A 25,540-nucleotide genomic window follows, 5' to 3' on the forward strand; every position below is an offset into this window, starting at 1 on the left:
TCAAGGTCGTATGTCGTAACACTGTCGCAAAATCCTGGAACGAGTGAAACGTACAAAAAATAATCGGTTTCATTGATAATACCAAAGTTTTATTCAGATTGGTTATTTGTATTTGTATATCTTGGATAATATCACTATTTGCAATAACATTTGAAGAATAGCATTATGTAATTTATATACTAAGAATATTCTCTCTAAATCAGAAGGTTTCCTTCAACGACCTGAAATAGACAAGTAGAAAATACTTTATTGATTCTGGAAGGAATTTGGGGAAATTAGTAAATTTTATATACCCAAATATTTCCATTACGCAAAATTTTATATGAGCATGGACCTACATATACTGACGTCTGTGTTATTTCTTATAATGTTTTTTTTTTAAAAACAACAATTTATGCAGTTGAAAACATGATATTTTTAAAGTGTATTTTAATACAAACATATATTCAACTATATTTTGCAAGGCTGACTTCGTTTTATGCTTTTTAAAAAAATGTATTCCTTACAGCATGGAGAGGATATAGCTCTGTATTTTTAAAAAAAAAAATGTGCAGGCCTGGTGGGCGAAAAAGTCAAATTTTTATAATTTATAAACTATTTTGATTATCAGGGAACTTGATGACACACAAAATGCCCAATTGGAAAAAAAAACCTACCGGAAACACATCACAACAGCGACCCGAATTAATGAAATAGAAATAATAATATACTTTCAGATGTGTTGGGAATTGATATTTTTAAGACATTAACTCCAGTACTAGTGTTAATAATAAATTTAATAATAAATAAATGTTAAATTCTCATTTCGAGGTGGAATTTCTCCAGGCGGGGGGGGGGCGGGCGGACTGGTCACATGACCGGACTAAGGCACCTCTGTAAACATGGCGGCTGTCTCTGGATGCAAAAATGACTTATAATGCCCGTTGCGTTAATGGTGTTTGTGCGGAACCAACGTTCGGCATCCGAACCCGGAACTCAGGTACGTGTCGGACGCGACCAATGGCGACAGGAGGCCGGGGAGGAGAGACGCCGCGTGGACCCTGATGGAGGTTTTATTCTGGGCATAGCATGAATGGTTTGCTTCCTGCTCGGACCTGGTGGTTGGCGCAAGATCATTTCTTTTAATGACAGTCCCTCTGGTTATATTTCTGTCACTGGGGCTGCTTTTATTTCATCTGCCACACATGATCTCATCCGGTGCCTAGGGACCGTCTTCCATATATTATAAGGTTTTATTGTGGACTGTCTCCATCTTTCCATGACTGATTAGAATTCCTGAACCGTGTTGAGTTTCTCATGCCTCACCCAACAACATCACCATGATAGGCTCACCTGACGTGGTGGCTTTTACTAAAGAGGATGAATATGGCGAGACCAATCCTGACCCCCTGGTTCTGCCCAAGGAGTTCTCTGTTCCCCTCCATCCTCTGGCCGACTTCAACCCCTGGGCCAAAACCTCCTTTGCCAAATTCACCAGAGACTTCATCCTGATCTCTGAGTTCTCGGAGCAGGTGGGCCCTCAGCCTCTCCTCACCATCCCTGAAGACCCTAAAGTCTGTGGAACCTTCGATCTCAACTACTTCTCACTGCGAATCATGTCGGTGGACTACCAGGCCTCCTTTGTGGGTCATCCACCTGGAACCGGCTACCCGAGGCTCAGCTTTGTGGAGGACTCCAGAGTCGTCCTGGGGGACTCCAAGGAAGGCGCCTTCGCCTACGTCCATCATCTCACGCTTTACGATCTGGAGGCGAGAGGCTTCGTGCGACCGTTCTGCATGGCGTACGTGTCAGCAGACGAGAGGAAAATCATGCTGCAGTTTGAGGAGCTGTCCATTCGCTTCTCTCAGGCCTCCGAGTGTCTGAAGGCCGGCAACAGGAGAGCGTTCGCCAAGGAGCTCCAGAGGAAACTCCGGGACCTCGAGTAAGAACTTCATTTCAGCCTTTTAACTGCCATAGGGGTCAATATTCAATAATGAAAATTCAATAATCTGTCAAATAATATTAATAGAATTGTTACCTCAGCAGTGCTTCCTTGTGGAATTCCTTCTCTTTTTTTTTTTTGACACACAATTTGTGTCAAGATTGTAATTATTAGTAATCTATTTATTTATATACACAAAGAAACAGACACACACACACACACACACACACAAACCTTGGTGTTCCACTTGTCGTACGGGTAAACATCCAAGTAGTTCCTCGCGATGACCATGAGTCCTTACATTTAAAACCACAAACTCTGACTTAATGTTGACACCAGAGAAGAAGTCAGCTAATCTCTGGCATCATCAGATTTGATCCTCGGGGATCCGTCATTTTTTGAATTTTATATTAGTCCGTCTGGTAGCTTAATAGTTTTGGTCCAAACACAATGTTTGGAACAAAACTGTGCAGCTCCCAAACAAACAATCAGTGGCACCTTCTTTAGCATGCATACTGCTAACACAGCTAACATAACTGGATAATGATCCCAGAATCTAATCCCACAGCCACAGATTTTCACTGTTTCCTGTTGTAATCTTTATCCTGCTGATGCATCTCTTAAAGAAGACATCTTATTTTTTTAAATGACATTCCCTCATTTTCTGCTTCTCAGGTACACTCACTCTGTGCTTCAGAGGGAGGAGGGCCTGCAGAGAGAGGCCGGGCCTCAGTGCATGTACTCCCCTCACGCTGTGGAAAAAGCCAATGAGCTTGCAAATGTGGAAAAGAGCATCTATGAACACAGAGACCTCCTGAGGCAGATCAGCTCCTACCATCACTATCCTCGTCGAGACCCTCACGCCGTCGCCTGTCAGAAGTGCATCACGGATTGCTTGAATGAGTGCGAGGAGCTTTTAGACAAATACGCTCAGCTTGCCAAGCCTTTCAGTTACAGTGACAAAAGGGACAAACAAGAGGATGGGCCGGGTTACGGTGATGATGAGGGAGGAAAAGGAGAATTTGATGTCGAGCGTGAGGGCGATGTCAAACACGGGCCCTCCTACACTCCACAGTTGATCAAAGCGAAGTCTGCCAAGTGTTTTGACAAGCGTCTGAAGACGCTGCTCGAGCTGTGCGACAGCACGTTCTACGAGGCGACCGTGGAGCTCCTGAAGGAGACGGAGAAGAGTTTCCGAGGAGACCTCAGCTACCTGCACACTCGCCGCCTGGACAGGGCGTTACGCAGGAAGCAGAGAGTTACCAACTTCCTGTTTGAGGAAGACCTATGTGATGATGAAGATGAAGGGGGGACACTAAGACCGTTCTGTGCTGTGAACCATGCTGTAGATAACTATACACTCTTAAATCCACCTCCCATTGTGCTCGGACCAGAACCTTTAGAGCTAGATGATCTGGCATCTCCATCTCCTCCAGACCCAGCCTCTGAGACTGACCAATCGCAAAGAAAGTGTGAACTTGGACTTGTTGAGACCCATCTGGAGTCCTCCCCCTCAGAGCAGACACTGGAGACCCAGGAGAGCTCAGAAGAAACCAAAGGAAGCTTCAGCAGCGATAAGAGCGGGACGAGTCGAGCAGAGAGAAGACAGGATCCAACGTCAGAAGCCCCCGATCCTGATTCCGATCTGACCACTGACCTGGAAAGGGAGAGCAGCAGTGAAGACATTGAGACCACCGCTGGGGAGGATGAAGGCGACCAGACGCCTGTGTCTCTTCTGGAAGTGATGTCTGAGCCGGAGGCCAGTAGGGATGACGAGTCCGAGGGAATCGCTAACGGAACTTGTGAGATTGAGTCGGATTTGTTGATTCCAGTGGACACGGCGTGCTGCATGGCTCAAGATGGTTTCCTGTACGAGGCCTCTGCCCCAGAGTCGGGGCCTCACCCTGAACAAATCTCCCAATCGCAGCCCTGTCAGAACCTGGTGGTCAACCAGGAGCCCCAAGCCCTACTGCCACTCCAGGATGATTATACGGTTGGTTCTCCATCCTCAGGAAGTCCTGCTGCGGGGCTGGAGCTGCCTGTGGGTCTCCTTGGAGATGGAGTGTCCAGGACCTCAGCGGAGGATGGGTCAGACTATACCATGAGTGCTTCTACGGGCTCCGATCGGGCGGCGTCACCTCTCGGCTACGGGGCGGCGGTGACGCTGCGTCAGAAAAAGAAAGCCGGACAAGGTGCCTTGAGGTTTGTGCGACAGTACCCGTTTGCCACGCAAGCCCTGTGGTGTCTGCTGAGTGGCAGAACGCTGGTGGTGCTCGGTGCAGACGAGGGAAGGGTCCGACGGCTGGTTGGTGCTCTGGCCCTCTTTGTGCCGGGTCCTGGGAATTGTGGGGAGAGGGTTCAGGCCTGGCTGTCCTGCCCGTTCACACTCAACGACCTGCAGAGGTGGAAACTCATTGGATTGCAAAGGTAATCATGCTTTTCAGTAGTATTTTAAATCACTGTTGACTGTGAATTTCACTGACTGGTCTTCATGAGTAATGCATGTTTCTTCTCACTGACAGGTGCAACAGTCACATTGCAAGACATAAAATGTCAAATAGGGCATTAATATGTTATTTGTTACACGAATTCTGGAAGTAAAAGACGTTTTAACATTGTCAGCAATGGATTGCTTGAAACCAAGCAGATGTGGAACCAACATTTGTGGAAGTAGGACAAGGTTGTTTTGTTAGGAGAAGATAGAAAACGTCCAACGGTTTATCAATAATACACAGCATGTATCTGGGGGAAGCTTTTTTTAATTTTGATATACAGTAAACTGCATTACAGTATAAATTCTTAACAGCATTCAGCCTTGTCTTGTGGAAATAGTGACGTTGAGTTTAATGTTACATATGTAGATTTACTGAAACGCTGAGCCTGAGTCAGATAACCTTCAGGACCCTACATACAATGTTAGAGAATCATGGTGTTGCCGTCTTTCGATTATATTACACATGACTCTATTGTTAATCAATCATTTGCTCTGACTCACTGCTCAATGACTCACACAACCAAATATTTAATTACCTCTAGCCTCACATCAGTCTTTCTCCTTTTCATTTCATCTGTTAAAGAGGGCATTCAATCCCCTGTGGTGTTCCAACATTGTAATTTTAAAATATTTGCTCTTTCACTAGCTGCTAATGGAAGGCAAACCTCGCCTCCTCTTGATTCCAGAGTCTCATATTATACAGCTACTGATGTTGTATTCACCGCAAGAGGAAACATGAGAAGAGTTTAGATTCCCTTTGCTGTGGCCACAAATTACTGAATCGTGACAACGTCAGACACAACACTATCGATTTATAACAAATGTTTTACCCCTGATTTATTATTGTAGAACACATCTATGTAGACAAATACAAATCTACATGGGAGGTTTCTGTGTCGAAATTATATCTTAGAAATACACGTTTCTCTACCTATGAGGATTCTTTCTTCAGATATAACTACTTTATAAAAATTGAAATGTCTTGGCCCGTCCTCCACAGCTTCCTGTAAATGTGGTTGGTTCATATTTTTTTGCTGCACTACTTTGGGGTTCGGTGCACAATGCAGCAACCTTTGTCTTTCAGCTGTAAACTGTGAAATAAATTTGTTGTCTGTCCCCTTCAGAGTGGCGTCCCCCGTGGGCTCCAGCATGCTTTACTCGCTGTCACGCTACAGCCGCTACATCTCCATCCTGGATGTGGACCAGAAGACTTTGCGCTGTCCTCTATATCAAGGCCACCTCCTGGCCAACATATCCAATCACCGAACATACATCCGTCGCGGTTCCACCTACTTCCTTCATTTACAGGCCATGCTGTGTCGCCTGGCAGCCAGGGCCTTCCTGTTGACCTTCACCCACCACCTCCACCTGCCGGTCAGCTTCGCCGAGGGGCCCGAGGTGGTGGAGGGCCGACGGCGATGCTTTCTGCAGGAGCAGCTGGGGCTCGGTGAGGAGGACAGTCGGATTCTGCTCTACCTCAGCCATCTCATCGCGCAGCGGTACCTAAGGCCCGCCAAAGCCAGCATGGCCACATCGACTTGTTTTAGTTTTAACTACACCACCAGCGTTTTATACAAAATCTAATTACACTGGGAGGAGACATTCCGAACAGCAGAAATCACCTTAAACCCTTTGGTTTCTTCACTAAAGGGAATCTTAATGAAGTTTTTTAGTTACAGGTCCAGCTCTGGATTTTGTTATTTAATTTTTGCCTTGCTGTCTTTTTCTTATGGTTTTGCTCTTGCCACTGAGTTCAGGGAAGATGGAGACAGAGTGATTTGTGAATGTCAGCGAATGTGAATTTGGGACAAATGCACTCACAAACACAGATAAGTATTAGTGTGTTTTCCTGTTCTTTGGAAAAATGTTACTTGCACTGGCTTAATACACAAACAAAATTTTACAAAACCCGATCCAGAATGGCTGTCTGTCATGTGTGCAGGTCTAAGAGCTTGATGGTCCAATCAGTTATGTTTAACACCCATCGCTCACTGAAAAGTTTGTTTGCTGTGATATCATCTGACCTGTATGTAAAAGTTTGTCAGCTTTAACAAACTTGTGACATTTTCTGCCCGTGACACCTTGTTATCACCACCAAGGCTCATTACAGCTGGTTTTGTGACACGCCTTTCCTATTTTAGAAATGCAACTTCCAAAAGCCAAAACCTTTCCTGAAGCCTTTCCTTTTCATTTTTCTGTTTGCACTTCAGATTCCTCTTTTTTGAATGAATCGTGAAACACATTCCTTCAATAACGGATAGTTATCCGTTCCATTTCAAATAGAGGTGTTAATGTTTGATTTTAAGTAACTAGATGTGACGTTCGAGAGCAAACATGAAGTAAACATTCCCAAAATGCTGCTTTTGGGTTGTGATGCATGAGAAAGAGTGTCTGATGTGACAATTAGGCCCAGATGGCTTTCTGTTGTATTGCATGTCCTGAGAAATAACATTATGTGCACACTCACCCATGTAACAGCAGCTTAAACTTGCCAATATTATCTGCTGGCGAGCATTTTCAATGTCTGTCTCTGACAGTCTGGAACATTTAAAGCTGCTTAACCTAAATGTATTGAAAATCAGTTGTCTGTGTGAGAGTGTTGTGTCAGCATGAGACTGTTTTATGTTGGGGTGAATCGTTGTATTGATAACGTTTTTTGTTTTATTGTATTTGGATGAACTGACTTGGACCAGATGTAGAACAGTTTAGAGAGAAGCCACTGACACAGTGAGGTTGTATTTATTTTTTATTTAAGGAGAATTTTATTTCCTGTGCCAACACAAGCAACTTTAAGATTGACTCTCCATTAAGGACAAATTCTTATTATTTATGCACATGAATATCATTTACTGTGAACAAAACTTTTTGGTTGTATAGTTATTGCTTCAGGAAATATGTGGTGTTTGACCATCATCCTGAGAAAACACCATATTTCCAGTTTGGAGGGTCAGAAAGAATTTCAAAGGTATGAAATCTTTTTTTTTTTTAACTTATGTCACATTGGCCAGTGAGATGATATAGAAGAACCTTGTGTAGTATGTTAGATTTTGGTTTTTTATTTAAATTATGTGAATGGTCGCTGTTATTGTGACTGCATGGTCATGGTTTTAATGTGAATGGTCAAACAATGTGGGCTCATGACTACTGTCCCTTCTGCTACAAAGGAGGACAAGTGTTTAAGGCATATGTTTTAATTTTTAGTTTTTTAAAAATATTAACATATTTCAATTCCACTAATTGTTTTATTTTAGTGCAATTTGAGCTTAATGATTCATTTGCCACATGTCATACTGTATCTTGACTGCTTAAATCCTTTTTTTTTGCTCAGATTCAACTTTTTTTTTTCTTTTAGGCGTTATTCTCCTAATGCAAAAAGGTGAATGTAATTTAAATAAGCCATACCACAGTGTGCTTAACATGTCGTCACTCAGTGTCCTTATGTTGCCATATCATGTCTACCTTTTGTATTTCGTCATGAGATGTCATGCTCACTCAAGCACTGGAACTGCAGTGTTGCCAGTGACTTTAATAAAGCACGTTATGAATGTTTTCATGGTTTTAAATAATGCTGATGAATTTCATTCCATTAAATTACACCCTTGCATTTTTGTGTGGATACCAGGGTAACACAAGAGTTGAGGTAATCATACTGGAGCTCACTGAGATACTGGAGGAAACAAATCAGTGCATCCTATAGATCAGCATGAAATATTAAACATGAAATACTACAACAGACTTGATGTGACTTCCTGTTGCCATGACATTTGCGGTGGCGTGAATAATAAATGCTTTCTGTGAAAACCTCTAATTGTCCTGCTGGAGCAGCTGAAGGTAAGGTGCTGGACTGACAGGAAGCAGTCGATAAGTTGCACATTTGCAACAATATTCACTCTTAACATTAATTGTCAGGGACTGAGTGAACAGTCCTGAGTGTGCAATGCATGCAGTGAACAAGCAGATTTCCAGCTCAGCCTTCAAACTTAATTTCATGTTTCTCACACGCAGCAGTGTTGTTGTTTTTAGCAGCTGTTAGGGTTTGGGAAAATATACTTATTTCACGCAGTGGCAACTGTTCACACCCACATTCATGCTTTTGGGCAATAATGAGTTGCAGATACATACAGTATATTTGTGTTTTGAGATTATAAGAAGTCGGGCCCATTGAACAAGTGGAATCTCCACACAGATAGGTACCTCATTTGGGTTCAATCTAGACTTAAGGCATTTTTGCAGTCATAAAGTGACATTGAATTAACTACTTCATAAAAACTAAATGTACAAACATTAAGTTATTTCATGAGATACTATTTAATTAAATGGGTTTTTTACTGCTAAAATTAATTACACTAGTAGATTAACACTGATAAATCACAAATCCCATACTTGTATTATGAAATAAAGGCACAAGTAAATCAGGATGGTTTAATTTCAGATTTAACAAGGACAACAATAAAGGAGTTTTATGGTTTAAAAATTACATTTGAAACAAAAATGAATTCCCCTCTGCCTTCTTACCATGAAACAGTAGAATTTAAAATGATCCTAATTGTTGGCAAGACAGGCCTGATCCAAAAACAGATAATTATGTACTACTACTCCTATGTTTGGAGTTACGGGCATACAAAACTTATTTAAACAACAACAAAAAAAACTTCATACAAATTGGCCCCTCTCGGATAATTTTCCTTTGCTCCCTGTGGTAAATGCCAAATAATGACTCCTATTAGGAAAACTGAAGATGATATTGAAGATATCAGCCATTTGTTTCTGATGCAGGTAACTGAAATAAGACAATGTCACTTTGTGGATGTGACAAACTGCGGCTGTTTCAGACCCAATGCTCAATGGACAGAGGGCAAGAAAAACTGCAATTAACCAGAACATCCTCTGCATCCACAGTGGGTGCATTCAATGATCCTTCCCTGGAGAGAGGAAAAAAAGGATTACACGCATGAAAAGAATGGACAATCAAAGGTAATCACTATATATCCATCCATCCATTTGTATTTCCTTTATGTCACTCGTTCATTTATTGATTGATATTTACTACATAACTTCTGTTCATCAAAGGGTATAATGTAATACCCAGGTGCAACTTAAGCCTTGGACACATTTCATACATGATCTCTCCAGAATTTTTCAAAAATGATAAAAGCAAATGATCAAAGCAGATAATGATAAAAGCAGATAATAATCAGTAACATTCTGAAAGACTTACAACTTCTAGCTTGCTCTTGGGGACTCTGCAGATACAGTTGGTTCCAAAGTTAGTGTCACGTGTCTGGATGCAACGCAAGCAACACAGGTTCTCGTATCCCTGCTTCTTCCACTTGGCAATCAGGTTCTTATCTGCATAGCCTTCCTTTATACAGTACTCGTACAGCTCTGTCAGGGGGCATGCAAAGGTCTAGAATCAGGCCCAAATAGTTTAACTATGATTATGTTTGATATGTCTGATGGAAATAATTGTCTGAAATGTAATAACTATGACAGAACATTTGAAAAGTCTTGACAGTAGCAAATGTTGTGCAGCTTGAATACAAAAGCAAACTCTCAGACCTATATGTTTGTATATACAATATCAAAGATATTTTAAAAATGAGAATTTAATTTTTAATTTAATTTAATACACTGTTATAATCCCCGAAGGGAAATTAAGAACACACACTCTAGTTTTTGTTAGTCTATCAATCACACGCATGCATATTGGTGTGTGCACAGGCCCCTGTAATACACACAACCAAGGAGGGATTACATAAAACACAAAGGAAAATAGAGAAAGAATTCTGTTTATACCTCTACTGATGGCTTTTCTTTTGTAGAAGAGATCATAGATATATCGACTTCTCTGATGATGCAAACGGAAAATAGGCCAAAGGGATTCCACTTTTCTTTTCCCCTCATGTGGCTCTGTTTCAGCTGAAACACAGTGAAAAATTAGGATTTTTAGCTTCGGCTGGCAGAATTTAAATCAATGGTGCACCTACTTAGGTTATTAATACACCTAGATATGATACTACAATGTATAATACTGTAACATCAATTTTGATGCAGTACATTAATCTTTTAACAGCCCCTGGTGTTGTGTGAATAATATTACCCACAAGAATTTAGAATCTGTCAAAAGAATTTGCTTATATTCAGCACAAAATCATTGGTGTACAGATGTTGTTCAGCAAGGCCTGGATATTACATGACCTTCCCGCAAGTCAAATAGAGCTAATTCTTTCTTAAGATAATTGTAAATTACAAGATTTCCTTACTTGGAAATAAGAACCAACATCAGTAATATGTGGACACAATCAACATCAAAGCACAATATCGAAGCCTTGCGTTCGTATTTTCTATAGCCAAGACAACACATTATCTTATTGCCGTAATACAATTTTGCCTCATCCGTACGAATCAGCTAGTTTGCTCAATTTCCAATATGCATAAAAAACTAAATTTATATATGTAAGTATTTTGATAAAATTCCGAAAATGACGGCTGAAATTATCTCAATACTACAAATGGCACGTTACATAAAGTACTGCGAACGACATCACTGATAATCACCCGCTACCGGCTTACCTTCTCTCATTTTCTGATCCAGCTCGTCTAAAGTGGGTTCAATGAGCTCCCAGCCGTCTGGAGGGGGCTTCCGACTTCTCTTAACTTTGGGCATATTGCAATGTTTGGTAAAAATTAGAACAAAAGCGAAGGTATTTTCGTTTTGTCTGTCGAACCAAAGGCGCTGCAATTTGACGTCACCAGGGGGCCCGTTTAGCACCGTCGTCTCTTGAAAACGTCATTGTGAGAAATAAACACACTATTCTGTTTAATTACTCATTAAATCTTCTGTTTTATCCACACATAACACGAGTACATGCTTGTATTATTTATGTGGATAAACAGATCGTCTGGTGGACATAAAAGAAAATGACTGCGTCTCTGTTGTACATGGCATATTGCATCACTTTAGCAGACTAAAAAATTGCCCTAAAATAAAGAACATATTTTAGGGCTATACTTTTTCAAAATTAATTTCCGTTTTGCCAAATATATTCTATAAAAAAACATTAACTATTTTGTGTCAAGGGTCAAAACTGTTCTCTAAATACTCGAGAATCCTTTATATAGAAGTATTTTTACACAGGCAAATATTTGAACTACTAAGAGCAGTGACGCTCATCTCTTCTGAGAGTTTAGCCAGCTGTCAGTTCGCGTTGCTCCTGGTCTCATACTATACAATTACTCATACTATTCATGTTAGTGCTTCCTTGACAGCGACAGTTGGTGTATAACCAAAGACTTTATTTATAAAAATGCCGAGAGGAGGTAAGAATATTCTTAAACTTCGCTGTTTACTCTCGGAGTTGTTGTTTTTTTTGTGTGTGTGTAAATGCTAGCCTGCTGTTAGCCACCCGACAGTAAGCTATCCAAGCGCCGTGTTGAACAAGTATAACGTATGTAGTGTTTGCTAACTTTTTCTTTGGCTTGTGTTAAATCAGTGAAAACACTGAAAGTATATTTCCTTTTGTTTTGACCTGTTTTTGAACCAGTCTCTCCGCTGGTCTTCTCAGCGACCACACAACGTGTTAGCAAATATGTGTGTGATGTCATCTTCTGTATCGTCGTCACCGTTGCAGGTAGAAAAGGTGGCCATAAAGGTCGAGTGCGAACGTATACCAGCCCCGAAGAGATAGACGCCCAAATGAAGGAAGAGAAGGAGAGGAAAAAGGTTGGTAGAACGTCCATCTGAAATGGTTTAAACCCTTGCGTTTGGTAAATGAAAAGAACAAAAATTAAGTATCTTTGGTTGAAACTAATTGATTTTATTTGGTTGTTTTTGCCCTTGCGTTTGGTTCTAAGTGCCCCTGTAAGATCCAAAGCAGTTCATCTGCTGATCACACTCAGTAGCACATCACAGGCTACAAGAGACAAACTGGAATATGAATCATCAGCTGTGGTTTTTGGATGGAACAATAACCTGCTTGGCAGATGTTAATGTAGCTGTATGTGTTTGACTGGTTGTCATAATGATGTTGTCCTATTTGTGATCTCTCATTTAATTGTGACAGCAAGAGCAGGAGGGGGAGGAGGCAGGTGCATCTCCAAATTCTTTGGCAGAGAAGCTACCTGCATCAGGATCAGAAGACAGTGATGATGAAAATTCCCAGGTATGGCCACACTGTAGCTTTAACTCTTGATATATTTTTTACCACACAGTTCTTTGTAAGACGGCATTTCTTGTCAGAGAAGCAAAACTGAGATTAGTGATCAATTTCTATTAACAAAAACAACAAGGATCGGATGACCGAATTGTCTTGTTAGAAATTTGCTGTGCAGTGATTTCTAACAAGGTTGATCATTTTGTTGTTCACTTATATTTGATGTTTTCAATGTAAGCTTCATAAGTCTTTGTGTGTTTGCAGAGGAAGAGAGCTGGTGTGCAGGGCTTGATAGAAATTGACAACCCCAACAGAGTTACTCAGAAGTCCAAAAAAGTGACACAGATTGAGCTGGATGAGCCCAAGCAGTTATCAAGGAGAGAGAGGTTTGTCATTTTTGGCACAAAACACACATGAGTCACATTCTAACAATGATGGGATTTGACTCATGTTATGAACTTTACTGTTAAAATATTTTCAGTGATAGTCTCTAGTTCTTACATGACTTTCCTTCTGTTGTTTTCGACGCATTGACACCCCACACACACACACAAACACACTGGTGCAGAGAGGAAATTGAGAAGCAGAAAGCAAAGGAGCGCTACATGAAGATGCATTTGGCAGGGAAGACAGACCAGGCCAAAGCTGACCTTGCTCGTCTCGCCATCATCAAGAAACAGAGAGAAGAGGCAGCAAAAAAGAAAGAAGAGGAGAAAAAAGGTAAGCAATGAATGTAATAAAGCAGTTATTATGTACAGTGTTTATCATATTAAATGCTGAGTGCATATAAATCTTATATTATGTAAAACTATATGATATGAACCCTGTTAAAGACCTGAAAAATTATTTTGATTATTACCTGTAATGAAATCTATCAGCAAGATTTGTTGTTTCACCAACTAAATTTATGAAAAGCTTTTATGAGTCTTTATGAGATCAAAGCCAATTTCCTGAGAGAAAAAAAGTTAAACATTTTATTCATTTCTTCTGGGTCATTTTTAGCTCTTTTTCAGAGAGCCAGTTGAAGGTATGACAGGAAATACAAGCGAGTAATAATAATAATGCATTAGATATTTATTGTGCTTTTCTAGACACTCAAAGTTGTTTTTACAGTGAATCCATTATTCATTCACTCCAATCCGCGCCAATGGCCCCTCTGACCACCACCCGATCATTCACACACATTCACACACATAGAGGGTAAAGTGTCTTGCCCAGGGACACAACGACAAATGAGTAGGAGAGCGGGTGCGGGAATCAAACTGCCAATCCTACAATAATTGGACGACCCGCACTACCAACTTAGCCATTGCCGCCCTAGGAATAGGACAAAGTAATGCAGAAAAAGGTCTGCATATAGAATCCAACCCATGTCAGCCCTAATAAATTACAAAAGATCTTGAGTCTTACGGTTAAACCCATCCCCTTTTTAATTGGTATGTCAGAATGTTAAACTTAGCATTGCCATAGAAGCAATTAGTAGAACAAGGCTTAGAGAACAGTTTGGTGAAGAAAGAACAGCAGTTTGTAGTGATTCCTTATAGAGGCTGTGCTCAGACATGTCCAGAGTTATGCTGATGATCTGTCTTTGATTTTCTGCTTACAGCAAAAGATGCAGCAGCAGCAGCGGCCAGAGGAATAAACTCTCTCTCGTTGAAATGATGCACAGTATTTATCAGAGGCACTTTCACCTGGTCATGGACTTGCGCAATATATGTTTCACTATTTTTACAGGAAGAGTTATGATGTTGACATTTCTGTATCATGTGACCATTTGGAAAATGGTTGATGATCACCAGTGGAGAGGGGTTGTGCGGATTTTTGCATGGAGCAATGACCTTGTTGATCCCTCTACCAGTCAAAGCTACATTTGAGAAAACAGCATTCTTTATGTACACTAGGAATGAAACTCTTCCAACTTAACATGTACATGGTATTAAAATGGTGTACTTTATCATGGTAAACCTCTTTACAAACTGAGCTTTGCCACTATGTTTATTTGGGGATTTTACATTGTATATAATAGACTCATGAAAACATGTCAGGTTAATATGAGCAAGTCAGTAATAAACTGTAAATTTCTTTATTTGCTCATTTCCCTGTGAGAATACTGTTGATACTGCTTTTTGGAAGGCTTTATATGCCTCAGGTACACTGATATGAAAATAAAATGAATCATAATTTTTTTTACAAAAACAAGTAGATTCTTACAGTACACACAGATTGAGATGCGTTAAATTAATGCAGAGTATATTCTGATAGATTAAAGGGCTCAGACAAAGATGTGGATTTGATTGAGAAAAGATAATGATATCAGTATGAAGTCGTAGCAGGAGCAGACTTCTTTGATTTTCTGAACCAGACAGAACTGATTGCATCAAAATCTTAGAATTATGTGTTTTTCTCCTCAGTATGGTTGAGAAATACAGTACATGCATAAATTTGTGCCTAAATTGTTTCAGAGAAGTTTCTTTTATCATTCACAAAACAGTTTCTGTATGATGGAGATTTTTAATGTTTTGAAAGAAACTCTCATAACAATACATATACAACCTGACAAAGATCACGATTTATCATTACCTCAACCATATTAATGTATCATATGTATTATGTTGGTCTTAGTCTTTCTTTGGTGTATAATAAAACAACGAAGAATTATAATGAAAACGTGTTTAAAAAGCTATCAAAAACATTTTCCATGCAAACATTTAAAAGAACATCCATAGATCATTCTATCAAGAAATACTATATAGTTTAGCTTTAAAAATAACAATAAAAATACATTACTGTGCATCAAATCAAATCATGAGTTTTGACCTGCCAGGCAGGAGGCCTAGAGGAAGACCAAAGAGGAGGTTTATGGATGTGGTGAAAGAGGACATGAAGGTAGTTGGTGTGAGAGAAGAGGATGCAGAAGACAGGGTTAGATGGAGGCAACTGATTCGCTGTGGTGACCCCTGAAGGGAAAAGCTGAAAGGAGAAGAAGAAGAGTACGTACATCAAATCATGTAATCATGGTTACAATCATTTATCAGTAGTAGTTAACTAGGATTATTTTCCAGACAAGTGCATCGAAAAAATGCACACAAAAAACACCTACACACTCAGTGACGTGCGGTGAGTTCAGTTCAATATCGGACACCTGTTGTTCAGCTGCTTCAACTCGTCACCTTTCAAGAACGATCTATTTCATTTAAAAAGTTTGATATGGACCAAGGTCTCCAAAGTTTTTCCTGTAAGGGGGGGGGGGCAGGTTCAGTTTGTAACAGAAATTGCCCACGGGAGGTGGGGGTAATAAATAGAGGAAGAGGAAAGAGAGTTGGAGGCCACGCCACTCGTAGTTCCAATATCGGACAGGTTATCGCGATCGGACGTGTCCGATATTGGAATCTTGTTCCAAAATCGGACACTTGGAACCGCAAGGAAGGTGGAGGAGGAGGGAGGGGGCGGGGATGACAAGTTTTCTGTCTTCATATGAGGAGCATTAATCCTCCCATCTTCCACGGAGTCCACTCAGTCAGTCCGTTAAAGGCTGATGCTCGACCGACCGACCGACTGGCCAGCCGTGGGGCTGCATCTGGATGGCGGGTTCCATCCGAGTCACAGCCGGTCTCAAACACTGATGCAGAAGTTCATCTGTCAGTCTGGATGTCATTGGAGTTTTTCAAGAGTTTGATGTCTGGAAAGGTTTGTAGATGTACGTGGAGAGCGGCTCAAACTGATCATAAGGCTGAGCTTCATGGATGAAGTTGGTCTTTTTCAATTGTTCCAAAACCAGCGCTAGTTTCACCTCAAATGCTTTTATGTGGGAACACATGTCCAAATTGAGTTTACCTTCGTTGCTGTAAGTTAATGCTGTTAAGCATTTATGTCATGTCTCTTAAAAATGCTATTTCCACTCTGGATCGATCAGCTCAGTTTTGTCGGTCCCAGAGCTGAAAATTAAAAATTAAAACAAAAAAAATATTTCCGTATTTTTTTTTTAATTAGAAGAAGACAAAATAAATGCTTTTAAAGATTTTCATTTCAACCTAAACAGCCAAACTTTTTTACTTTTCTTTTTTTTTTTCTTTCCTTTTACGGCTTTCGTATAACCATCCCGACCGGACCCTTCAGTATGTTCAGTATGTGAACATATCACGTGAAGGGCTCACGCTGAACAGACGGGGGCGGTAGCGCTTCCGGTTTGGTTGAGTTACAAAAAAAAAAAAATCAGCGAAGAAGAGTTAGTGCGCTGATTGGTGGAAAGTTTCGCGGACTTTATCCTCCGCAGTGATCCGCTTTCACCGAAGTAAGGACTATTACGGAGGCGCAACTCACAGAGGAGGGTGTGTGACGGGAGCTGGTGAGTAAAATTTGTAGTTTATATCTGATATTTATGAATGAAAAATGAGAAAAAATATCAGAACTGTCTCTATAGTTCTACTTTGTAAGTTGAAGGTTTTTTTCGCGGTCCTGCATATGCAAGATGATGGGGGTGGGATGATTGGCAGCTACCCCCCCTCCCCCCCCAAACAGCAATGTATTTAAATGAATCTGTTTGCATTTAGACATTTTTGGTCGATATTGGTATATTTTCACGTCACGTCCCGAAAGCATCACGTTTCCAGCCTCCCAGTCAGCTTCATGTGTTTGACCATCAGTGGTTATGAAAACACAACAGGACGTCGGGAGTCACGGCCATGCCTGTTGTTAACTGTTGGACCTGCAGCTTTAGAGAGCCCAAACCTTTCTGCACCGCAAACAGCCTCACCGCAAACAGCCTCACCGCAAACAGCCTCACCGCAAACAGCTGTGCGTCGTGTTATCGATTCACTTTCCGGCTCACTTTGCTTTTGTGGTTTATCGGTGTCAGTCAGCGTTCAAAGGTTTAACCGATCTGCGTCAGACACAAGACGGGACATTGTTTAATGAAGCGGACTTTGACCCGTCCACTGGTACCTGCAGGTTCTCCTTATGCAAAGACTTGTTTTTGAAGTTCATTTTAAAGTTCAACCCTGTGCCTTAACAAATACCCACTGGTGCTGCAAGGACCGCCTTCCCCAGGTAGTTTAACATAAGAACTGAACCGCGTCTTTACTGGTCCTAGACCAGTGTGATGGTGGCTCACCAGCACTGAAGCGGGTCTTTACATGTATATAATTATATACTGTACATACACACAAATACATACATGCATACATACAGATAAACATGTACACTATAACAAATATGTACGTTTACGTGTGTGCGTGTGTGTGTGTGTGTGTGTGTGTGTGTGTGTGTGTGTTCACACACAATATACACATGTAACGCACACATATGCAGTATATATATATATATATATATATATATATATATATATATATATATATATATATATATATATACTGTATTAGTAATATGTTAGATATATGCTACTTATACAACTAACATATGTACATATACATTTATAGGTATATATTTCAACATACATATGTATGTTTATATTATGTGCTTATATATACATATATAATATACAGATCTTCTCCTTTTGGCTTTTCCCTTCAGGGGTCTCCACAGCGAATCAGTTGCTTCCAACTAATCCTGTCTTCTGCATCCTCTTCTCTCACACCAACTACCTTCATGTCCTCTTTCTCTACATCCATAAACCTCCTCTTTGGTCTTCCTCTAGGCCTCCTGCCTGGCAGTTCAAAACTCAGCATCCTTCTACCAATATATTCACTATCTCTCCTCTGGACATGTCCAAACCATCTCAGTCTGGCCTCTCTGACTTTATCTCTAAAACCTGTAACATGTGCTGTCCCTCTGATGTACTCATTCCTGATCCTATCCTTCCTGGTCACTCCCAGAGAGAACCTCAGCATCTTCATCTCTGCTACCTCCAGCTGTCTCCTGTCTTTTCCTCAGTGACACTGTCTCTAGACCAAACAACATCGATGGTCTCACCACAGTTTTGTACAACTTTCCTTTCATTTTAGCTGAAACTCTTCTATCACACATCACACCTGACACTTTTCTCCACCCGTTCCATCCTGCCTGGACACGCTTCTTCACCTCTTTTCCACACTCTCCATTGCTCTGGACTGTTGACCCTAAGTACTTACTATCCTCCACCTTCTTGATCTCTTCTCCCTGTAACCTCACTCTTCCACTTGGGTCCCTCTCATTCACACACATGTACTCTGTCTTACTGCAGCTAACCTTCATTCCTCTCCTTTCCAGGACAAACCTCCACCTCTCTAGCTTCTCCTCCACCTGTTCCCTGCTCTCACTGCAGATCACAATGTCATCTGCAAACATCATAGTCCATAATTCCTGTCTAACCTCATCTGTCAGCCTGTCACCATAGCGAACAAACATATATAATATGCACATATGTAGCATATATAATATATTAGTAACATGTAAGTTAGATATACTGTATGTTACTTATACATTTAAGTAACACATATAACATGCATACATTTATGTATATAACATATATGTACATATGCATTTATATAAATATTTATACGTGTGTGTGTGTGTGTGTGTGTGTGTGTGTGTGTGTGTGTGTGCTGTATAGTTGTGTGTGTGTGTTATGTGGAGTGTGATGATGAATGTATGGCCTCAGACTGTTATTCATAAGTGTGCCTTATCTGTATCAATCAGATAAAGAAAAAATGCTGAAATCCTACTAGTGAGCAGATTAGGTTTGGTTCGGGGCATAAGTTGCCGCGGTAACTGACCCAGTTTGATTTATAGTGTTCTCTGGAATGCAAAACCCATTTTCTCTCATCTCAGGCTTAACAAACTCCCAAACAATTCAGGTACAGTTTTGAAATCAATTTTCATTTTATCCTCACATAAAAAACTATTTTCCTTTTTCAGATTTCCACTTTGTGTAACCAAAGAATCGTCCACCATGTCCATTAACGGCCACGGAATGAGCAAAGAAGTACGGGATGCAAACAATGTGATGCTGCAGGAGCCTCTGTCTGTCAGTGACTCTGAGGTTTGTGTGTATTGGATTATAAAAACAGAACAATATCCATTTTCTGGGATGGTGCAGAGATTATTCAATGGTATCAGCAACACTAATAACCCCGTGTAAAATACATTTTATAAACACTAATGGACACTTTTGATCATTTGTTGCATGAGATGGTGTTGGTGTGGACCCGTCTAAACATTATGCGTTGCCTCTACTTTAGTGCTGGAGGTTTGCTGTTATCTGTTGAGTTATTAATTCAGTGTTTTTGTTTTTAGGTGTTTGATATCATAAAAAAAGAGAAGTGCAGACAGATCTATGGTCTGGAGCTCATAGCATCAGAGAACTTTGCAAGCAGAGCAGTTCTGGAAGCTCTGGGTTCCTGTATGAACAACAAATACTCTGAAGGATACCCTGGACAGAGGTACCACCGTTAACCTTGTTTGTCTGTGAAGCTTTACAGTGATGACACTCTATAGCTGCTGCATTCTGTTTCATCTTGTTCAGGTACTATGGTGGGACAGAGCATGTTGATGAGCTGGAGAGACTCTGTCAGAAAAGGGCACTGGAGGCTTTCGATCTGGATCCAGATAAATGGGGTTGTAATGTGCAGCCATACTCAGGTACCCAATAACACTCTGACAGCTCAAGATATTTCTTTTTCACATAGTACCCTGTTACTTCCTCCATCAGTCTCTTCTCTACTCTTTGTTGTTTGCCTTTTTTCTCCATGATGTTGCAGCTTCTGTTTCTTTATGCTTCTCTTTAAGGCTCTCCTGCTAACTTTGCCGTCTACACGGCCATCGTGGAGCCCCATGGCAGGATCATGGGACTGGACCTTCCTGATGGAGGTCACCTGACACACGGCTTCATGACAGACAAGAAGAAAATCTCAGCAACATCTATCTTCTTTGAGTCCATGCCTTATAAGGTAAACGCTGACTCAACCAAGAAGTCAGGTTGCAGGAGGGATAATTGGTTGGTATTTATAATATGTAGCATATACTAATAATTAAACTGTAATCATATAAAACTAAAAATGTACACAGTACCAGTCAAAGGTTTGCAGTAGTCATTGATGAACCCCATAGAGGCTATAATGAAGTATGACTGATGGGTTATATTATAATATTCATCCCTTCAGGAGGTTCCATCAGGGATATTAATTAGGTCACCATATGTCCGATCAGATGCACCCGATGTGACACCGTTTCCTGTTTTTAGGTAAATCCAGAAACTGGCTACATTAACTACGACCGGCTGGAAGAAAACGCACGCCTGTTCCACCCCAAACTCATTATTGCAGGTCCTTAAATGCACACTTTTATTTACTTTCAGCCATTAAACCAAACCAGTTAACTGTAGAATGTGATTCCAAATAACCCAGAAACAATCAACTCTTTCCTCCAGGAACTAGTTGCTATTCCCGCAACCTTGACTATGCCCGCCTGAAGCAGATAGCCAATCAGAACGGTGCGTATCTGATGGGAGACATGGCTCACATCAGTGGGCTGGTGGCTGCTGGAGTGGTGCCCTCGCCCTTTGAGTACTGCGACATCGTCACCACAACAACACACAAGACGCTGCGAGGTTGCCGTGCTGGGCTCATTTTCTACAGGAAAGGTGAAAGTAGAAGTCGTAAGAATGTAATAATAAATTCTCTCTGTCTCTCATCAGTGAATGCACCAGTGTACCGAGGTGTGTTTTGACACTGTTTCCATTGTGTTCTTTCAACGTCTAGGTGTGCGAAGTGTGGATCCCAAGGGCAAGGAGACTCTGTACAACTTAGAGTCTCTGATAAACCAGGCGGTGTTTCCTGGGCTGCAGGGAGGACCACACAACCACGCTATTGCAGGTACAGAACAAATCACGATCCCCTTCAATCCGTTACTACTCCTGTCAATATGTCTCATTGGACGTCTTCTCACTGGCAGGTGTTGCTGTAGCTCTCAAACAAGCCATGACACCAGAGTTCAAGGCCTACCAGCAGCAGGTTCTTGCTAATTGCAAAGCTCTATCCAACGCCCTGATTGACCACGACTACAAGATCGTCACAGGTAAGGGTCGAGCATCTTTTAAATGCAGTCTTCTTTCTATTGATACTGCTTGCATTGACTATATTTTCCTTTTAATTTAGGACACAGAGAGATTTTATTCGTGTGTACTGTAAATGGAATGAACCTGGCGTCTCTGATGTTTGTTCTAATTATTGTTTGACAGTCTGGTTATTTGATGTTTCTCTACTAATTCCTTTTTCTCTTCCCGTGAAGGCGGCTCTGACAATCATCTGATTCTTCTGGACCTGCGTAGCAAAGGAACCGATGGAGGACGAGCTGAGAAAGTTCTGGAAGCCTGTGCCATTGCTTGTAATAAGAACACCTGTCCAGGTAGCGTTTGCTTGAATTTTATGTGGATTTGTTTTTACACAGTTTATTTTTTAATCCTTTTGTCTTTTTTTAAGACTTATTTTCCACACTTTGCCGCTCTGACTCCACATACATGTTTGTTTAGGCGATAAGAGCGCTTTGCGCCCCAGTGGTCTCAGGTTTGGCTCTCCAGCTCTGACCTCCAGAGGCTTGATGGAAGATGACTTCAAGAAGGTGGCAGAATTCATTCACAGAGGTGATCAGTTACAAAAATATATGCTGAAAAATGTTATTTGAAAAATGTTTTTGTACTTAGGTGAAGGGACCAACAATAGTCCATCATCATTATTGTTATCAGTGTTACAGCTGTAATCTTGATTCCCACAAAGGAAATTAAAAGCCTTTACAAGTTACACAATGATTATAAACACGTGATCGGGTTAAACTATGTAGAGAGCTGAATTAGGAACAGGTAATGCAAATCAGGCGTTCACAAGCACAGACGGGGAGAAATTCAGCACTGTGTCAATTTACATTAGTGAATAATTCATGTGTATGACAGCAAAGTTTCTCAACGTGCAGTCACGTGAATTTCAGGATTTCAACTTCTACATTACAAAATATCACCAAGATAGAAAAAACTAACACTGAATGTCCATGACCTCTGACCCTTCAGGCAGGATGTAACATTATTCTGAGGCGATTTATGGCACAGGCTCAAAAACTCAAACAGTTTGAGACTCATTCTACAAACTTAAATGAAGAGTGTAGAAGGTATAGAGAATGAATGAATGATTGAATGTATCACTGGAATTACATCTGGGCCACATCTCACCTGAGACGGACTGATGTAAAGAGGAAAAGAGTCCTTTAGTCTGTCGAATTTGAGACAGGTTTTGTAAATTGAGGATATCGTCTCCTCCAGGTTAACCAGGATAATAGTATGGGTCTCTTTTTAATGAGATTGAGACACAATGTCTCAATGCTGTCTTATTAATCAGTCACCAAGGTTGAATTTTTCTGGTACCCAAATTGTTAAGACTTACTGAAACGTGTAACTTATGCATATTAAAATACGTTCAATGCGTTTTACCTATGTATTATGTGGGATTTCAGGAACAATGAATCAACTTGAATTTCCCATTGCTTTTATTCCTGACTAATTGTCAGCTCACACTCCAGGGACATAATAATTGCTCGTCTACCTAAACATATTTAACTAGAATGAAATTACACTTTGAAACCCTCCTTCCTCTCCCGTCTCCTGCAGGTATTGTGCTGACTTTGGAGGTGCAGGGAAGTCTTGATCCTAAGGCTCCTCTGAAGGAGTTCATCCAGGCTCTGGCTCAGCAAGAAAAGTTCCAGCGACAAGTGTCAGAAATCAGGGCTGAGGTGGAGGCGTTTGCTGGTCAGTTCCCCATGCCTGGCCTGCCTGAGCTGTAGAGAGCTTCACATTTCACACTGATGCCACCAGGAATGATGAAGGATAAAATTGAAAACTTAATTGTCCAATTTTATGGTTGCTATACTTGTTTTGCTGAAGGATGACTGATTTTTTTTTCCCACTGCCAATTCAGCTTTAAATTTTAAAATTATTTTTAAAATTTAATCTGAAGTTAAAACAACATTTTATTTATAACCGCTGTGGAGATAATATTGAAGGACTATTGGTGGAGGGTTCTCAACACAGTTCATTTTAGAATGGATCCAAATAAAGGGACAAAGACCAGACTTGCTTTATTGAACATTACACGACAGAACATTGTGAAACATTTCTGGCAATGGTTGATGAGAAGAAACATCAGCTTCTCAAAAAAGGATACCATGAATGAAATGTTTTACGCCAATCATCCATAAGATTATAACAACTAACAGGTGATGTAAATACTACTGATTATCTCTTTATCATGGCATCTGAGTGGGTGTGATATATTAGGTAAGAAGTGAACATTTTGTTGTGTTGTAAGCAGGAAAAATGGGAAAAATATGCTTTTTAGCATTTAAAGTGATTTACTGTATGCTATTTTAGGCAGGTGGTCATGTTATGGCTGATCGTTGTATTTAAGAAAAAAGAACCAAATTCATAATGATTGTGTGATTCCAGATTCCAGGGGCAGAATTTCATGGGTAAGAATTCACACAGTCAAATGTGAGAGGACTATTTTTTTCTGATGCATTGACATAATTGGGAAAATAAGGTGCCTTAGTGGAAATTTGTTCTCAAATTGCCGTTTAGTTTAAATCCAGATACACTGTAGCACAGATTGAAAGACAATGTGTGATTTCATCTGAACCATTACTGTATCAATACATTTACAATAAAGCAGTTTGAAAAATAAAACCACGAGTATTTAGTTGCAGTGTTTGAATCAAGCAACAGAAGCTTACTATAAACTTTTCTCTGCTCTAAAGTAGTAGACTCCTTTGTAAAACAACACCTACGTCTGAAATGCATTGATAGCAATACAAAAATCAAGCATTCTGCTTGAGGCTAACTATTACACTGATGTTTGTGAAATAATGCTGTACTTAAATGCAGCACATGCTTTAAGCTATTTTCTAACAGGATATATGCTCATAATGACTGTTGCACTGATGTTAAGCAGTATATTAATAATATCTTCACTATCTTGGTTTAAGATGTTAACATAGGCGAAATTTGCTATTTAGTGATAAAAGTACTGCTAATGTAGGGAATGGAAATGGAAGTGAAACATGGAGTATGAAGGGTTGGCATTGCTCTAGAGAAATACACAATACACTTCTTGGAGTTACTCCTTCCTCTTCTTTTGAAATAAAATTTGGTTTAAAAAAAAGAAGAGTCACCAATATCAAAGAAAAGTAAATGTTTTCCCATAATTAAAACTGAAACTTTGATATACTGTATTTTAGATTCATTTGTTCATTTATGCGTTCAGTACTCACCTCCTTTTGTATGAACATGGAGGCAATCAGCTTGTGGTGCGGCTGAGAAGCCCGGGTTGATATAAAGCTGCCTTCAGGAGACTCTCATCTTCCTCCTGACAATACCTCACAGATTTTCTACAGGGTTCAGGACTGGTGAGTTTGCTGGGCAAACAAGCTCAGTAACACCACGGTCAGCAAACCAGTTCTGAGTAGTTTTGGTACTGTGGGCAGGTGACAAATCCAGTTGGAAAAGGAAATGAGCATCTACATGAAAATTGTTCGCAAATGGAAGCATGAAGCACTCTAAAATCTGGAAGGTTTGTCACCCAGCAATTGTCATTTGTGTTATGTGTGAAAACTAATGTCAAAAAGCTGTCAAAAAAGGGAGTTCTGATAAAATAATTATGGTTCTGTTACTGCATACAGTATATTTGTTAAAAAATTTTTGAGTGAAATGTTTAGCTGTAATATTAAAGTGTTAGGAGTGACGTCAATCTATATTCAGGATGCTGTTACATAAATACACTGTTGCTCTAAAGACAGGAAATATTGTTTCGCTTCTGCATTAAGAAGGTTTAATGTGTCACCACATTCAAAGGATCAATCAAGCCATCCACTAAGCAAAATAAAAATGTGTGTGTTGTGGATAACTTACCACAATTGATTGAGAGAAGTCCTCATACATTTGTCACTCTATATACAGTTTGTTCTTAGGGGGAAAGATCATGACAACCGGATAAATATTTC

General features: G+C 40.3%; 4 protein-coding genes across 4 annotated transcripts; 3 read left to right on the forward strand and 1 right to left on the reverse strand.

Moving 5' to 3' along the window:
• The first annotated feature begins 912 nt into the window (after positions 1-912).
• smcr8a (Smith-Magenis syndrome chromosome region, candidate 8a) lies at positions 913-8,592 on the forward strand. The gene is made up of 3 exons (XM_068337102.1): positions 913-1,921; positions 2,597-4,348; positions 5,540-8,592. Exons 1-3 carry the CDS (start codon positions 1,320-1,322, stop codon positions 5,997-5,999), a joined length of 2,814 nt encoding a protein of 937 aa, XP_068193203.1. The 5' UTR covers positions 913-1,319; the 3' UTR covers positions 6,000-8,592.
• Positions 8,593-8,829: 237 nt separating this feature from the next.
• bud31 (BUD31 homolog) lies at positions 8,830-11,322 on the reverse strand. Its single transcript, XM_068337309.1, has 4 exons — positions 10,989-11,322; positions 10,212-10,334; positions 9,634-9,800; positions 8,830-9,337 (listed from the first exon to the last, which is right to left on the reverse strand). Exons 1-4 carry the CDS (start codon positions 11,080-11,082, stop codon positions 9,287-9,289), a joined length of 435 nt encoding a protein of 144 aa, XP_068193410.1. The 5' UTR covers positions 11,083-11,322; the 3' UTR covers positions 8,830-9,286.
• A 269-nt stretch (positions 11,323-11,591) lies between these two features.
• Positions 11,592-15,179, forward strand: pdap1b (pdgfa associated protein 1b). Its single transcript, XM_068337033.1, has 6 exons — positions 11,592-11,735; positions 12,047-12,138; positions 12,479-12,577; positions 12,833-12,954; positions 13,137-13,288; positions 14,175-15,179. The coding sequence occupies exons 1-6, from the start codon at positions 11,723-11,725 to the stop codon at positions 14,228-14,230; spliced, it is 534 nt and encodes a 177-aa protein (XP_068193134.1). The 5' UTR covers positions 11,592-11,722; the 3' UTR covers positions 14,231-15,179.
• A 1,663-nt stretch (positions 15,180-16,842) lies between these two features.
• shmt1 (serine hydroxymethyltransferase 1 (soluble)) lies at positions 16,843-24,207 on the forward strand. The gene is made up of 12 exons (XM_068336945.1): positions 16,843-16,913; positions 19,421-19,544; positions 19,799-19,944; positions 20,028-20,143; positions 20,291-20,451; positions 20,745-20,826; positions 20,931-21,143; positions 21,262-21,375; positions 21,455-21,577; positions 21,791-21,907; positions 22,032-22,142; positions 23,157-24,207. Exons 2-12 carry the CDS (start codon positions 19,455-19,457, stop codon positions 23,327-23,329), a joined length of 1,446 nt encoding a protein of 481 aa, XP_068193046.1. The 5' UTR covers positions 16,843-16,913; positions 19,421-19,454; the 3' UTR covers positions 23,330-24,207.
• Positions 24,208-25,540: the final 1,333 nt, after the last annotated feature.

The sequence above is a fragment of the Antennarius striatus genome, chromosome 16, assembly GCF_040054535.1.
Source record: "Antennarius striatus isolate MH-2024 chromosome 16, ASM4005453v1, whole genome shotgun sequence".
Taxonomy (NCBI): domain Eukaryota; kingdom Metazoa; phylum Chordata; class Actinopteri; order Lophiiformes; family Antennariidae; genus Antennarius; species Antennarius striatus.